General features: G+C 39.2%; 1 protein-coding gene across 13 annotated transcripts in view; it reads right to left on the minus strand.

Annotated features, from left to right (window-relative positions):
* Positions 1–16,159, minus strand: part of SOX6 (SRY-box transcription factor 6) — a 380,628-nt gene that overhangs the window by 91,390 nt on the left and 273,079 nt on the right. For 11 of the 13 annotated variants that reach the window (XM_071808952.1, XM_071808951.1, XM_065839463.2 and 8 more), the window contains 2 exons: positions 13,890–14,013; positions 3,398–3,477 (listed from right to left, as the gene is read on the minus strand). In XM_071808952.1, coding sequence (XP_071665053.1) covers positions 3,398–3,477; positions 13,890–14,013 — 204 coding nt within the window. The remainder of the gene's footprint in view (positions 1–3,397; positions 3,478–13,889; positions 14,014–16,159) is intronic. The other 2 variants (XM_071808948.1, XM_071808946.1) reach the window with 1 other exon arrangement.

The raw sequence follows: 16,159 nt of genomic DNA on the forward strand, positions 1-16,159 counted from the left end.
TACTGCTCACACTGATTAATTAAAGCAACACGCTTTTGTTACACACATGCGTCAGAACTGGTTCACACACCACTATGCATACCTGCTACAGGTGCATTTGGTGATATATCTGTAAACTATTTAGCAGAAGGTTGATTTGATGGGATTCACTCACAGTTGTTTGAAGCTGGAGGGGTGAAGAGAAATAGCTTGGTCCCCCTTCTTAGACCATACCTAGAGAACTGTCCCCTCATCAGCAAGACCCTCCCTCATACTGAAGGTCCTAACAAGGCTTGATCTTAACACACATATTATTTAAATCTCGGCTGAGTAGTTGAGGAAACTGGTGAGATGGGGCTGAGCTGTTAATGGGAAGTGTGAAACACAGGGCTTTAAGTCTTTTTTGTCAACAACATTGTCAATGCCACCCTCATGAGATCAGTATAGAGAAAAAAGAAGCAACCACCACTTCAGCAACATGGACTGTCATAAACATGTGGCAATTACTACTTTCTTTCAGGATACTCAATAGCTACAACTGAATATTGATGGTATTTTAATAGTAACTGACCAATGTATGCAAACTGTTAAGACTAGATGGGCAAAACAGCTCTGTTGCTGAAGAAGAACTTAATTTTTTTATTATTTTTTTTTAGTTCAAGGCTCATGAGAGTGAAACTAGTTGCTTGAGAAATTCCTAGATATGATTTCAATGAAGTTTTTTAACTCGCAGAGATACATAACCCACTGGTGAACACAGACATCCAATTCAGAGAAAATACAGTTTGATACTAATGTGCTTGAATAAGATTGGCAAATCATTAATTACAAATTGCCCACTGAAGAAACATCATCTGTGGAACAGTTGCTATCATTACACGATCTGAGAGTAAATTGTTTTCAGTGCTATTAGATTCAGAGCTTCCATAGAAGTTGTCGTAACACACAAAAAGATAAGAACACCAAACCACTTCTAGCTCCTACCTGAAGCGTGATCATCCCCAAAAAAACATAAGTGAAAAAAGCAGAGAGATTATAAACTTGAAAGCTCACAGAATTTCCACTGCAGCTGGGTATGGATTATGGAGTATGATTTTGGAACTAATAACAATGTCCTGGTAAAGCTGAAATGCTAGAGCTCCTGCAAAGCTTTTTCAATTGAAATAGCGTTCCCTCCCCAAGCTCTCCAAACAGAGACATCTTACACACACGCTCACATGTAGAAACAAAACCAAACCTGCAAATGAATTAGTTATTTCTCTCACTGGCTGAAAGGAACAGAGAATAGTTTTGTGATCAGTATTTTTAAGCACTTGGGAAATACTCAGATACCATGGTCACAGCATTCATGTAAATAAATAAGTGGGTGGGGTGCATGGAAGAAAGGAAGCAAAACAGAGAAAGAAGGGGGAAGGGAACTGAAGTAGAAAAATGAGCTGAAATGCTACACCCCTAACAGTCTTCATGACACATCAGGTATAGCAACAAAATCCCTCTAACAAACACACCCAAATAAGTGTTCATTTAGGGAACACTTAGGAAAATGACACAAAGAAAATATTAATAGTATGAGTTAATAAATTTTAGTTCAGCCAGTTTGACAATCAGATGAGCAGATAGCAACTGAAGGTTAAGTATTCTATTACTTAAGCTCTTACAACTATGAAACATTAAAGGTATTGAAATCCCATAAAGGTGAAATTCAAATAAAATAGAAATGAGGGGAACAAACAAAAAGAACTATTTTTCAGTAAATATATCTAAAGGGAAATTCTGGCCCCTCAAGCACTCAAATGTTTCTGAATTTATTAGCACCATTTTCTTTGCTGGTTGTTTTCTTTCTAATTGTGCTCATCATGTTTAACAGCTCAGTCCATCATTTCTGCAAATTAATGAAATTGCACTATTACTGTAGGTTTTGATCAAGGCTGATGTGCAAATAGATCTTTGGGTCAAGCTACAAACGGATCTTAGAAAAGAACTTGGAATGTCTGTGGTTTAGATCCTGTTTCTTTAACAGTTGAACAGTTTTTATCCTTTTCTTCCTACAGTTTGTGCAGACTCACTATTGGATTGCATTTCAAAGGTGGCAAAAATAGTCTCTCTATTCACAAAGGTGATTTCTAAAGTATTTTTTCAACTAAAGCTAATGAGACTTTTGCTTCAGTAAGCGTTCAAATACAGATTTTTCAAAGGATACCTGCTATTTTTCCTTTTGAAAAATTTCCCTTTGTTTTGAAGCCTGTCCAAGGTACAGTCTTAACATAACACTATCATGATCCAAAAGTACTTTTTGAGATCTTTCCCTGCAGTTTCAGGGTGCTTTCTTGTCAAGGTTTGATTGCAGGTCAGGTGAGACATAAGCTCAAGGGGTCTTTTTTTCCAGTTCTGAACCATCAGTGAACAGTTCTGGTCTCACTCTGTCTATCCTGAGTTAACTTGGCAAGAAGAGTATCAGCATTGGGTAAAGACAAGAGCATTTTTAATTTGCTTTGGTCCCTCTGGAAAATTATATAATTGCAGGAAGGTAAGCAAAGTAGATATCTGGATATGAGCATGGCAGTTCTTTGCTACTCTAGGCACAATTTATTCCTACTTTGCATCAGAACCCAACTCTAACCTAACTCAAACAGGGGTTTCAAAGGTTTACTTGCAAATACTTACATGCATCTTTAATGGCCTTTCCTCTCATGTTCACTGTCACTTCCTTTCCACACATTTTATAACTCAGAAAGCTTTTGACTGTTTCTTCATTATTTATTACATTGTTGTGTCTTTTCTTGTGAAATTAAAAACTTCTTGCCACAAAAAGCTAGCTAATAATATGCCACGTAAATCTTTCTTTCACAACATTTCACTCTATAGATGCCAAGAATAAATAAACGACCAAACCAAGGCTCCTGACCATGCTTGGCATCTGACCAGCTTAATGCACGGAAAGGTTGAGATTACCTAAATGCGGAAGCTAAAAGAGTTTGCAATTTATTGTATTGTCAGCACAACACTGTCTGACAAAAAGAAAAAAATAAAAATAAAAATCCCCAATAACATGCATTTGTTTTGATACACACACTGCTCCAATTATAGGTAGTGCATTGCAGCTACAGGAGAAAGACCAAATGAAAATAAAGTACAAAAAGATCATTGAACTTATCTCCCAAGAAACTGGTCATATAATGAAAAAAATACCATTAACTCAGCTGACAGAAAGCACACAGAACAATGTCTTTCACTTACAGTATCAAGGTTGGCCGCACATTGCTATATTTGCAGTACTGTAAGTACATAAGGTGTTAATCTTCCCGGGCTGTGCTCAAAAATTATTAAACATTCAGGCTATTATTTAGCATACAGCTGGTTAGCAGTTTTCCCCTAAAATGTTGGCTTCAATCCCACATTTTTTTGTTCTGGCACATACCTGGAGCTGTAAAGGGCTGAGTCCAGAAGCAGCAGCAGCTGCCATTGTTGATGGAATGAACTGCACAGGGTAGTTATCACCTGTCGGGAGAACAATGCGTGCAGGTTCAGACAATGAGCAGAGAATAGCAGCAGACAAGTGCAAACACGGACCTCGGATTGCCTGTGCTCCACAGCACTCCTCTAAGCCCAAACATCTGCAAAAACAAAAGGCTTCGCTGGGCACAGACTTGCCATGCTCCCTTGGAACTTTTTTGTTAGCAGATAGCTGGTAGGCAAACTGGCAAAACAGATATGTGACACTCACTATTTTCATTTTCAAAAGTAAATGTTCAAAGCAAGTTTGTAAGCTGGGGCACAAAACGGGCCTTAAGTCCATAGACGCATCGACAAGATAGCCCAGGATACCTCAGTGTTTCCCAGAGGAAAAAAATCGCTGTCACTACATTTCTTAAAACAAGATAAATTTGTTATAATCCAAGAAATTTCAGCCCTGTTCAATGCAGGGTGATTTCAATATTGGGAGGATCCTTCCTGGGAAAGCTGCCTAGCTGGCTCAACACAGGTTGAGGTTGTTTCTTGTTTTGCTTTGAGGTTCTCTGTCTTGGGACAACTCCTTTAAGGCAGCCATAGAGAAAAACAGAATTAAATCACTTTTTAAAAAAGCTCAAAATATAATTTTAATTGTCTTTTAGATCTGGATGCCTATTGAAGTTGATAGATTAGGCAGTTGTTCAATTACATGAAGATTCAGGCACTAAAATTTCTGTGTTCTGTTCACTGGAGATTGAAAATGTGTGCCTTCTGCACTGAAAGGACCACAAGTACTCCAGAAAATAAGAGATACAATTGATCCAAAACAAGCATTGCAACATTACGTCTTATAGCATCTATAGGTGTTCACTGCAACAATGCATCACATGGTACCATTGGGCCTCTTAGGCAATGTAAAGAGTAAAGGAAGGCTGAAATAATTTAGCAGTGAAATCTGTAATGTAAAAATTAATACAGTGATGGATAAATTACACAACTATGATTTAATGGAATATCACTTTGGCTCAAGCTACTTATTTGAAGTCAGTGTTATATACTACCTGTAGGCTACATTTTAACAGGCTTCTCCTCTGTACATTTTACTCTGTACAGTAATCAGTCTGTTTTACATAAACGTTTCAACACTAAAAACAGAATGTAGCAATGAGGGGAAAATATAGAAATCCAATTTAATATAATAAGGACATTCCAAGAGTTGGATTTTTTTTTGTCAACCCTCTCAAATCAATAACAATAGCTGAAGTCATTGCAGTCACTGGACTCCTTAGAACTCTCCCTTTTCATGACCTGAAGTGCTATTGTACTCAGCTCAGTTTAAATGTTCGCTTGTTTCACTTTCTTTAATAAATTGTACATGTCTAATCCACAAGGTCTCTTCGCATCATATCCATAATATCTCATCAGACCATTGAGCACAGTATGCGCTTGTACACAGTCCAGTAACAATTGGATTCTGATTGCATATGGAGCTCTGCTACAATGCATTCACTAACACTATATTGTACTGGTGTCCTATGGAGTAATGTTCAAAATATCTCCTCTTATTTTCCCCCTTCTATGAGGCTGATTTTAGTTTGCAATGATATTGCTTTTATTCCTTAAAAAAAAAAAAAAAACCACACCCAAAAAGGGCAACGAAAAAAAAAACCCAAACCTAGATCCTTTTCTTAGAGTATTAAACCTGTCTCTTTATGGTTAAATAATTCTACTTATCTCTTCGACATTTATATTAAATTATCTGAATAAATAAGATCCTAATCTAAGTTAAATAATGTTTCTTTCAGAAATATCTTACAAGGTTTAAAAAAAATCACAAAGATGTTGAATTAATGATGCTTTAAATGGGGGGGGGGGGGAGTGGAATAACCATCTGAATTATCAGCATGGACTGCCTTGCAGAACATTTCGGAGGCATTCTTTCTTTAAATATAATGAATTATTCATTCGTGTTCCACATAGCAATCTCTTCTTTCTCCCTCCCCCTTCACATACACTTTTTAAGTTCAATACCAGTTGCTTTATTTGTACTAAAACATTTTCCATGTCAAACATATTTTGAAAAAAAATCAAACTCTAACAGAATTCCCTGTGGCACTCCTTTTTCACAGCTGTCATGCTTCTATGGTTTGAAATAGCCAGATATTTTATACACACACACACACGTGCACGCACACACACACACGCATTTTTGGCTCCATAGTTAGTTTAACAGTATCTCCACCACACCCTGTAGTGTTCTCTTGCTCACCTGCTGGCTACAGTTCTTTCTTTTGTTGTGGGAAAAATAATTTAATGGTTCTGCCATTTATTTGGAATTAATACATAATGCTGCCCCCTCTCCCCCTCTCTTGAACATGATAAATTATGACTAAGTCCTGGTACATTAGCAGTACCATTGCATTGACAATAAAAATTAATACTCCTTCAGCTCTGAAGTACTTTGCTGACAGCACGCAGTAAAAACAGAGCAAAGGTACTTTTTTTCTCCCTTGAGGAAACTGGGCATGCAGGGAATGGACTGGTTTTAATTTTTAATTATGGAAGGTACATATTTCTCCCTCTCATTTTCTCAGAGCAAGAATGGATCAAGAAGCTTCACAGTAACTGTCTTGGCAAGAAATCAGTCAATGTATCGTAGCAACTTTTTTCAAATTTGTTTCTCAATTTGGAATGCTTGCGTGAGGATCCATTCTTTTAAATATGTACAAAAGGCAGCAGAACGTGTTCAAACAGGTCTGCTCTAGGTACTGGTGTGTGCTGGCCTTTGATAACCAGGAGCGAGAAGAATGCTGGAAGAAAAAAATCTGTCATGTTTTGGAAACTGATCTCTTCAATCTCCTTGCTGCACTGATTGTCTATTTACATTTGGCTGCTGTTGTTTATATATAAATCGGTGTTTACAAGCCATGGAAAAGTATGCCAGACTTCTGTTTCACTTGTCAGGTTGAGCAACAGTTCCAAACGAATAAAACCAGTGAGCAATTGTGCAGTGCTATTCTACATAGAAGTAACGTAAATGTTTCTTTTTATCTTAAATGAAGTGATGAAGCTTAGTGGACTTCATTTTTAGGATGTACGGACTTACTTTCCAGATCAAGGCTTTGTGAGCTGTGGGGAAAGAAAGATGTCTGGCTCTTGTGAGACTGAGGGGAAGGTGTGGCTCTATTACCCATCTCTCCTAAAACACAATTATAAGACACAAGCTGACTCTCCTAATCTGATTTACAAAGTTTTTGGTTTGATGATGGTTTCCACATTTTGGGATTATGATTTAAAATCTGTCTCTTCATGCATGGGCCTCAAACTGCCACTTGCACTCTCTCCATGTGTACTCACAGAATAACAGGAAACGGAGTTGGAAGAGGTGTAAGAGATGACAAATTCCAGGGCCTTACCTTTCCTGGCATAATGAACAGACCAAGGAAAGAGTACCTCTCCTCAGGGTGTTGTTGGGATACAGCAAGGACACAGATGCCCACTCCTGCAGTTTTCCCACACAATGCATGCATTTTGTTTGGCAGAGGCATCAAAACTGAAGAAGATATTGGTAGAGGTAACTGGCTAAGGCGATACCGTGGAGCATGTCGCCTGTCTGATTACACTACCTCAGTTCTGCCTTTGTTCTGAGCAGGGTTTGCCACAACACTGCCTTATTGCCATCCTCATGTCAGTTGTTCCAACAATTGTCTCGCTGCAGGTAAAGAACTTCATTTCAAATCCCAGCTGAAAATATCCAGCTCCCTACTGCCACTTCCAGCTCTTACCTCAACACTTATGAGTGAAGCACATACGGATTACTACAACAGATCCTGAGCTTATTGGATTCTTTGTTCCAACCAGTAAAACCCAACAGGGAATACATGACAGACTTTAACTCAGTTCTGGGGAATTTCCATTAGAACAAGGCTCACACAGCACCTCTGCCATGCAAAGATACACGGCCAACTCAGTACACAGTTGATTTGATGTACGCTTTCTGTTCTCACCTGCCAAGAGGAACCGCAGACCACTGAAAATAGAGCACTGTGCTATGTAAAATTTAAACCACCTTACAGCTTTAATAAAAACTTCTGAAAGGTCTGTTCCAAATGGAAACTGCAATGATGAATATCGGTGAAATCCAGCACATCTAAGATCATGTTAGTTATGTTGCTTAGCTGGATGAGTTTAATTAGTTTGATGACAAATATCTCACAGTACTGGAATGTTCTGAGGTCCAGCTGAGTGACAACAAGCCCCACAGTTTTGTTTGTCGTCCTTTACCTAATTTTATTTTTAATGATTTCAAAGCAGTTACTGCTGATTGCCCAAATGCAAGTCGGAACAGAACCAGGCCAAAATTTTGGCTCCGTTTCTCACTATTTTTGCCACCAGCCAGGGAAAACAGTCTCCATTTTCACATTTCATTGTATTGCCAGCAGAGTAAAATATCCTGTGAATTACTTTTGTGTATAAAACAGAATGATCTAGGTAGGCAGACAGGAGTTGTTTCTTAGCCACTCTAATAATAGTTTTTGTATACTTTATGTATGAAATATGAAGAAATGCTTTGAAAATACACTGCAGCATTTCACTCTACAATCCTTTGACACAGAGGTTTACAATCTCCATATCTTGATGTCTCTATTTTCAATAATCTTTTTCAGAGATACTTTCCACATATGGTAAAGAACTGACATAATACAAAATATTTGCAGAAGACTATCCAGCAAAAGTGATCATTCATTTTCAAGCCACGTGGACTGCCATTATGCAATCAGCAGGGAGAGTGGCCCTTCCACTCTCTGCTCAGAGCAAACTGTAGCTCTCTTTGAGCTCTGCTAAAAGAACGTTCTAGCTCCTGCCCAGCATTTCTGTAGAGAATCATAGAATCAGTTAGGTTGGAAAGACCTTTAAGATCATCAAGTCCAACCATTGCCAATTCCATCACTAAACCATGTCTCTAAGCACCACATCTACACGTCTTTTATACACCTCCAAGGATGGTGAGTCAACCACTTTCCTGGGTAGCCTGCTCCAATGTTCGACAACTCTTTCCGTGAAGAAATTTTTCCCAACATCCAAACTAAACCTCCCCTGGTGCAAGTTGTGGCCATTTCCTTTTGTCCTGTCACTTGTTATTTGGGAAGAGATTAACACCCATCTTGCTACAACCTCCTTTCAGGTAGTTAGAGAGAGTGATAAGGTCTCTCCTCAGTCTCCTTTCTTCCAGGCAATAAACAGCCCCAGTTCCCTCAACGGCTCTTCATAATACTTGTGCTGCAGACCCTTCATCAGCTTTGTTGCCCTTCTCTGAACTCTCTGCAGCACCTCAATGTCTTTCTTGTAGTGAGGGACTCAAAATTGAACACATGTGCAGCCACTTCCTTAGTCCTGCTAGCCACACTATTCCTGATACAAGCCAGGATGCTGTTAGCCTTTTTGGCCACCTGAGCACACTGCTGACTCATGTTCAGCCAGCTGTCAGTCAACACCCCCAGATCCCTTTCTGCCAGGCAGTTTTCCAGCCACTCTTCCCCAAGCCTGTAGCGTTGCATGGGGTCATTGTGACTCCAGTGCAGGACCTGGCACTTGGCGTTGCTGAACCTCATACAATTGACCTGTGCCCATCAATCCAGCAGGTCCAGATGCCTCTGTAGAGTCTTTCTACCATCAAGCAAATCAACACTCCTTCCCAGCTTGGTGTCATCTGCAAACTTAGCGATCGTACACTCGATCCCCTCATCCAGATCACTGACAAAGATATTAAACAGAACTGGCTCCAGTACTGAGCCCTAGGAAACACCACTTGTGACCGGTCATCAACTGGATTTGATGCCATTCACCACAACTCTTTGGGCACAGCCATCCAGACAGTTATTTGCCCAGAGAAGAGTACACCCATCCAAGCCATAAGCAGCCAGTTTCTCCAGGAGAATGCTGTGGGAAATAGTGTCAAATTCTTTACTAAAATTTATGTAGACAACATCTACAGCCTTTCCCTCATCCATCAAGCAGGTGACCTTACCACAGAAGTAGATCAGGGCAAGCAGGACTTGCATTTCATAAACCCATGCTAACTGGATCTGATCATCACCTGGTTCTCCTGCACATACCATGTGATAGCACTGCTCCACAACCTTCACCACCACTGAGGTCAGACTGACAGGTCTGTAGTTCCCTGGATCTTCCTTCTGGCCCTTCTTATAGATGGGCGTCGCATCTGCCAACCTCCAGTCAACTGGGACCTCCCAAGTTTGCCTGGACTGCTGATAAATGATGGAACATGGCTTGGTAATAACCTCCACCAGCTCCCTCCGTACCTTTGGGTGGATCCCATCCAGCACCATAGACTTGTGCATGTCTAAGTGGTATAGCAGGTTGCTAATCATCTCCCCTTGGATTATGGGGGCTTCATTCTGCTCCCTGTCTCTGTCTTCCAGCTCAGAGGGCTGTGTACCCAGAGAACAACTGGTCTTACTATTAAAAACTGAAGCAAAGAAGGCATTTAGCACCTCAGCCTTTCCCTCTTTCTTTGCCACAGTTTCCTCCCCACATCCAATAAAGGATGGAGACTCTCCTTAGCTCTCCTTTTGTTGCTGATGTACTTATAGAAATATTTTTATTGCATTTCACGGCAGTAGGCAGATTATCTTTAGTCCATCATCATCCTGCTTTCTCATTCCCTCTTAGGTTCAAAATTCGAAGGAAGTAATACTTTGAGCACTGAAAAATGGAGGAGGGAACTGGCTTCTCCTTATCCCCCTCACTATCTTCTCTTCTTAACCCAGGGCACTAATGAGGACACACTAATCATATGCATATACTCTAGCCCACTAACTTTTCCACTCTTCCTGGATGCATGTGGTTGGTTTAGTGAAAGGAAATTTGCACTGGGAGAGGAGGTATAATGGTACTTATGTTACCCACCAGTTCCAAGTAGTAAGTATAGTGGTCACAGTCAGAAAGCCAGCGCAGTTTCTTTGCTGTACTTGGAATACAACATAATTATATTAACTGTGTAGCATCTCTGGGCAAGTATTAGCTTCATAACAGCTGCCACTCTCAGCTTCCCACTGGAGTAAATGGCAACCCCCACAACCAGGTACTCTACGAGGCTCGTCAAGCGCCTGCAGGTCAATAGTCACAACAGTAATTTGAGATGCACAGCGCCCTAAAGTTTTAATTAATCCAGTATACACTATAAATACTGAAATATGTATAAAAAATTAATTAGGTGGTCTATGCAGCTCTGATTTCTCAATTAGTACTTACCATGCCGGAAAATTATATTACATGACTTTGAGATACATAAGGAAGCATGGGACTTTGGGGATTTTTTTTTTTCTAATGTAATTATTACTTGTCATTGGCACTTGCTAACTTTGGCCTGTTTCACCTCCTAGAGTTCCAAAATATGTGGGGGAGGGCTACAGCCACCTCATGCCAGGTCTTGCCAAGCAGTAAGAAACTGTCCTGTCAGGCAAATCGTAGTTGTACATCGGCAATTCCTCAGCTTCTCTATTCAAAATGACTTTCAAGCTCAGTTTAGGGGCAATTAGGGTATGTGCTGGAAGAGCCTCAGAACCTAAAAGAATTTCTTTGTTTCTAGAGGTCCTTCCATTGTGGGCATGACCTCTTGTATTTTGTTGTGGGAATACCACTTACTTGAAGGCATAGAGTTTAAGTCCAGATTTGCAACAGTACTTGGTAACTGCCATCTTGGCATTGAACTAAACAGCCATGAAATTGGTTCCCACCTAGCCCATGAAGATGTATCTGCATGGATACGTGCACATAACCATACCCCTGCTTGTGCACCAAGGCAGGACTTCTCATCTTGACTGCACTGTCCCACTAACACTGGTAGGCCACTTTCCAGATCAGAGCTGGCTTATACCTAGCCCGTTTTGCAGGCAAAACAAATTAAGTGACGGTGTGCACACAATATTTGACATTCCTTAAATGCCACAGTCAGTTTCAAAAGTACTCAGTTCCCACAGCTCCTATTATTGAAACCCTTCTCACTGTATTTTCTGAATGTCAAGGAAAACTGGCAGTGTCAAAACTCAGTCTCGCCTACATCAAACTAGACTAAAATGAAATAGAAATGCAGGCAACCAAAAAGAAAATGTTAAGTGTCTGAAGGGTTAATCCATCTCCCTTCTTTCCTCAGAAGTATAAGCAAGTCTAAACCGACAGTTCTGGAGGTTAAAGTTTCATTTCTCACAAAAGTAGAAGAGTACAGGTAGTAGCAGTCAAGTCCATAAATATTCCTCCAAAATGACTTTGAAGAACCCTCTCTGTGAAAGAGTGTAGCTTAATCTCCACTTTCATTAATTCCTTAACTACTGTGCCAAGAGTGCCAAAACCAGGAATTAATCAATATCAAGTGTAGTTATGGTGTTTTTTGTATCATGATGTCTCTTCAACAGAAACTACTAAACTGCTCACCTAACTTTGCCACACGTTGTAGAATTTAATAAATATGTTAAAATATAAATATTCTCATTTCTTGCAAGCCATTTGGTATCATCAGGTAATTTTAAATCCTGGTCTTTACTAGCATCAGCTGGATATAAACTACTAACAGACCAGCAAACAGCTTAGCTGTGTTCTGAGACATCCAGGTCTTGGCTACTGCCTGTATTTCATTCTTCTAACATTTGTTATAGATCTTTTTCTGCATTCTAGCAAGCGAAAAAAAATGCCCTAGAGCTGTATCACTTTCTGCTATGAGGTCAATAGGATCACAAGGAAAGCAGCACAACCTTGATAAAGTGTTAGGACAGGTACTGTAAGAAACACTTTAGAATAAATGCAGAAATCTGTTCTTGTGCAGGAAATCATGCTGGTACTCTTTTTCCTGAGTCAGTATTGTACCGAGTAGCCTACAGAGCCAAAATCAACACTACATGATTTGACATATCATCTTTCGGGGGAAAGCACAACCAACAGGTTAATCATTAATAGTCACTATTCAGAAAGCTTCTCAGATTAAAATGGAAAAAGCAAGAAAACTAAAGTACATGTTTTCTCTTGTCTGTGAGAAGAAAGGTACTAGCCGACCCATTGCAGACAATTTCCGCAACTTGCAAATCTTACGTCTTCGGAGAGAAAATATTCACTTTGGCCCCCAACTGTTGTGAGGTGGTGATGTGTGTGAATAACCATCATCCAGTGCCATCCAGAGCCAGCCGCCTTGCAGAGCGTCATTAACTGATTCCTGCGCAGAGTGCACCAGTTTGTCAAACTGGCAAAAAACTTTGGGATTTCTAAACCTGAAAATAAGATAATTGCAGCACAAAGATTCTGTGTTTAAAGAGGAATGTCTCTAGACTACAGGGACAGAAGGGAGCGGGACAAACGGAAATGCTTGCTGAAATCCTGCTTGGCCTCACTTTGCCTGATATTAAGTAAACTTGCTAGAAAAGATTTTAGGTTCAACCTGGCTTTTAATTAGTATGCTGTTTACATCATCTATTATGAGGCTTTAGTTTGGATTTGACCCTGTTCCTGCTGCAGTCAATAGTCAAAACACCACTAACATCAGTGGGAGCAGGATCAATGCTTTGCTTTGTACATTTCATATTTAATGTCAAGAAAAGAAACTGGTATTTATGTTTTGTAGTTATTAGGTTAATATGCTAAAGGCAGCTTGACAGGGAATACTATTAATGAGCAAAATAAGGTTACTGCTTCTGGACTGAGGTCACTTACAAAGAATGTACAAATGAAAATAAGGTTGACTTTTATTTACTTAACTATCTTCCTACATTGAATTCCTTTGGCAACGTGTCTTTAAACATTTAAAGCCCTGTTTACAAGGAGGCTCTGAAAGTAGCTTCAAACCATTATATCCCTAATTGAATTCCCCAGGAGTCCTGTAAACTCGGAGGAAAAAAGAAAGAAATCATAACATTCGCTAAATCATCTCAAAACATATTTCACTGCAAGGTTATGTGACCTGTTACAAGTCTGAATGATGACTGGGATTGAACTACTGAAACCTTTCACTATTCAGATTGAAATCAACCAAAAAGTTGTCCATTTGAAGCCTGCTAATTAAATTATACTTCCTCTGAATTTATCACTAATTAAGAGTAAGAATTTTGGCACAAGAGACAAGTACACTGAAGATAACAGAATCAATAAAAGACACATAGCTTTCTTATAATGACACAGGGCAGACCAGATGCAAATCTGTAGGCACGTGGGCCAATATATTTAGAGCAAATGATTTTGTGTGAAATAAAGGTAAAAAGACCACGATGTTCAATAACCAAATTCCATCGACTTCCTTCAAACCAGAATTTTTTTTCAAGTGGAGTCGCAAAACTCCACATTATTTCCTACCAGTTACGCCTATTGTGTAACATCATCTATATGAGACAGATCACACAAGAAGCTACAGTTAATATCTGCAAAGGTTAAATAGTTGCACATCCATGTCAGCTTACCTGGCTTGTAAGTTATTCCTGGGGGGAAGAGGAATCCCTGCTGGGCTGCAGCAGCCGCTGCCAGTGTCCGCTGGTCGTGTGGAAAAATTGGGATCATGAGCGGAGGCATGTGACCCTGAACCTGCTAAACAGAAGAGAGTCTCTGATCAGAAATAGCACAAATTTGTCTTGACAGGTATTTTTCCAGTACTGATAGTGTTCTTGTGTTCACACAGTCCCACAGAACCTTCACCTTAATGTAATCCCTGCCAATTTCACATTATCACATCAAAGCCCTCACTAACATTGTTTTCCCTCTGTGTCAAAGGTGTAACAGTCTCAGTGAACTGCACATTTTCCTACTTCTCACTGGTCCTCTATTATTTTTTTTTTAATTAATATTCCCTGCCCTGGCACAAGGTAAATAGCTACGAGATCTTTCTAATATATCATCATATAACAGGTTCTTTAAAAAGAAGCGTAGTATTTATTTCTATTAATTTTTCCCAAGCTTTTTCATCTTTGGTCACATATAGCAGAGTGACGAGCAGATCAGAAGTAACCTGACACTGCAGTAGCTACTTCGATGTTCAGATTTTAGTATCCTTAGGGTAATTTTAATTCTGAGATCTTATAACATTGTATTGTTCACACATATACCAACAACTCAGGTATGTAATTTCAAAATCTAACCACAGTCAATTGACTAATTCCAGTCAATGCCCCAGCTCTTAAGATTTAAGGCTCCAACATCTTGGCTTCCAATTACACTAACATCCTTTGCTATACACACCTCACTACAACATATAAATTGCTTGTCTGTCTAAGCAGTTTTATAGCTTTATGCAGTATCATGTAGCTTGGTAATTATGGAGCTGTATTCAGAGACCATTTCAGAATAAAACCTAGTATATCAACTTTAATTTGACCTTAATAAATGTATCAAAAAGCACAAACATGCAAGAGCAAAATATTCTTCACCTTATGCCAGCATTTGTATTGAACATATAGAAAACAGTAGATGGGACAGAATCGGGTCTGTTAAATCCACATGATAATTCCCTAGTTCCTCAATTTATGCTACACGTGTTTCAGAGACAGTGGCTAAGACCACAAAGAGCTTTTATCCATCTTTCCTTAACCCCAGAAGTACCCAAAGGTTTGACTATGATTTTTCTGATTAGTAGTTAAGCAAACAGATAATGGTTTATACATCAAAGCTAGTAAATGTAGGAAGAAATTGGTTTTTTAAGTAGAAAAGAAAAAAAAAATCCCCTCATCCTACCATAAATCTGTGGCATTAAATACTATTAAAAAGTTGAAGTACACTTCAAGTAATTTTTTTTTTTTCATTTAATTCCTAAAAAACTTTTCTGGTCAAATCCCATATGTTGACCTATGACATTGTTTAAAAAGTGCCAAATTTTCTTGTCATATCCCTATTACTTTCACAACCATTGATGCAGTGCAGAAATGCTACTGTGTGTGTCTATGAGGGTTAATTTACCAACAACTCTTCTCTTGGGAAAGCCCTAAGATGTAGGTTAATAAAGGTCAAGCAAAAAATAAACACTTTACAGTATTTTTTTAATCCATTTCTCAGGAAAATCAACTTATAATAAAAAGGTCTTTGTGCAATTACTGCTATGGCACTGGGGCGTGAAAGAAACTAGCTTTGAGCAGCTATTTCTCTCATTTTAGCTGAGGTAAGCCTGGCTGTGCATTTTAAGATACAAGTTAAACTTGGTTAGATTGGAGTTGATCCCCATGTGCCCAGCGCTGGCATTTACCTCTGATGAAATGGTGCTAGTTTTGCTGTGTAGTGTTCCTTTACACTGGCTCTACAGGAGTACAGCAAATGTAAACCACAGGCTTTGTTTGATAGAAAGAAGTATAGGATATATTAGAAGGAATTCACCACAATACAACTAACAGTCATTTTCAGTAGTTCCCAGCTACAGTCTAATCAAATGGACCCAAAGTTTTAGAAATATCCCTTTCAATCACCGCACACAGAAAGTATTTCCATGGGGTTGCAACGTACAAGACACCAACACAATCTTACAAGATGCAAAAGAGCTCACAGCAAGTAGTGTGGTGAGAATGGTGGCACATACATAGCAATACTTCGCACCATAGTGTCAAAAAACCCAAATTTGAAATATATAATATCCAAATCCCACAACAGTTATTTCCCACTGCAATCCCGTAGAGCTGGATCCACGCCATTATACACAAAAATACATATATTTTTTTAACCCTCAAATAAAAGCAATTCTGTAAGTGTGGAG

This window comes from Patagioenas fasciata, chromosome 5 (genome assembly GCF_037038585.1).
Source record: "Patagioenas fasciata isolate bPatFas1 chromosome 5, bPatFas1.hap1, whole genome shotgun sequence".
Taxonomy (NCBI): Eukaryota; Metazoa; Chordata; class Aves; order Columbiformes; family Columbidae; genus Patagioenas; species Patagioenas fasciata.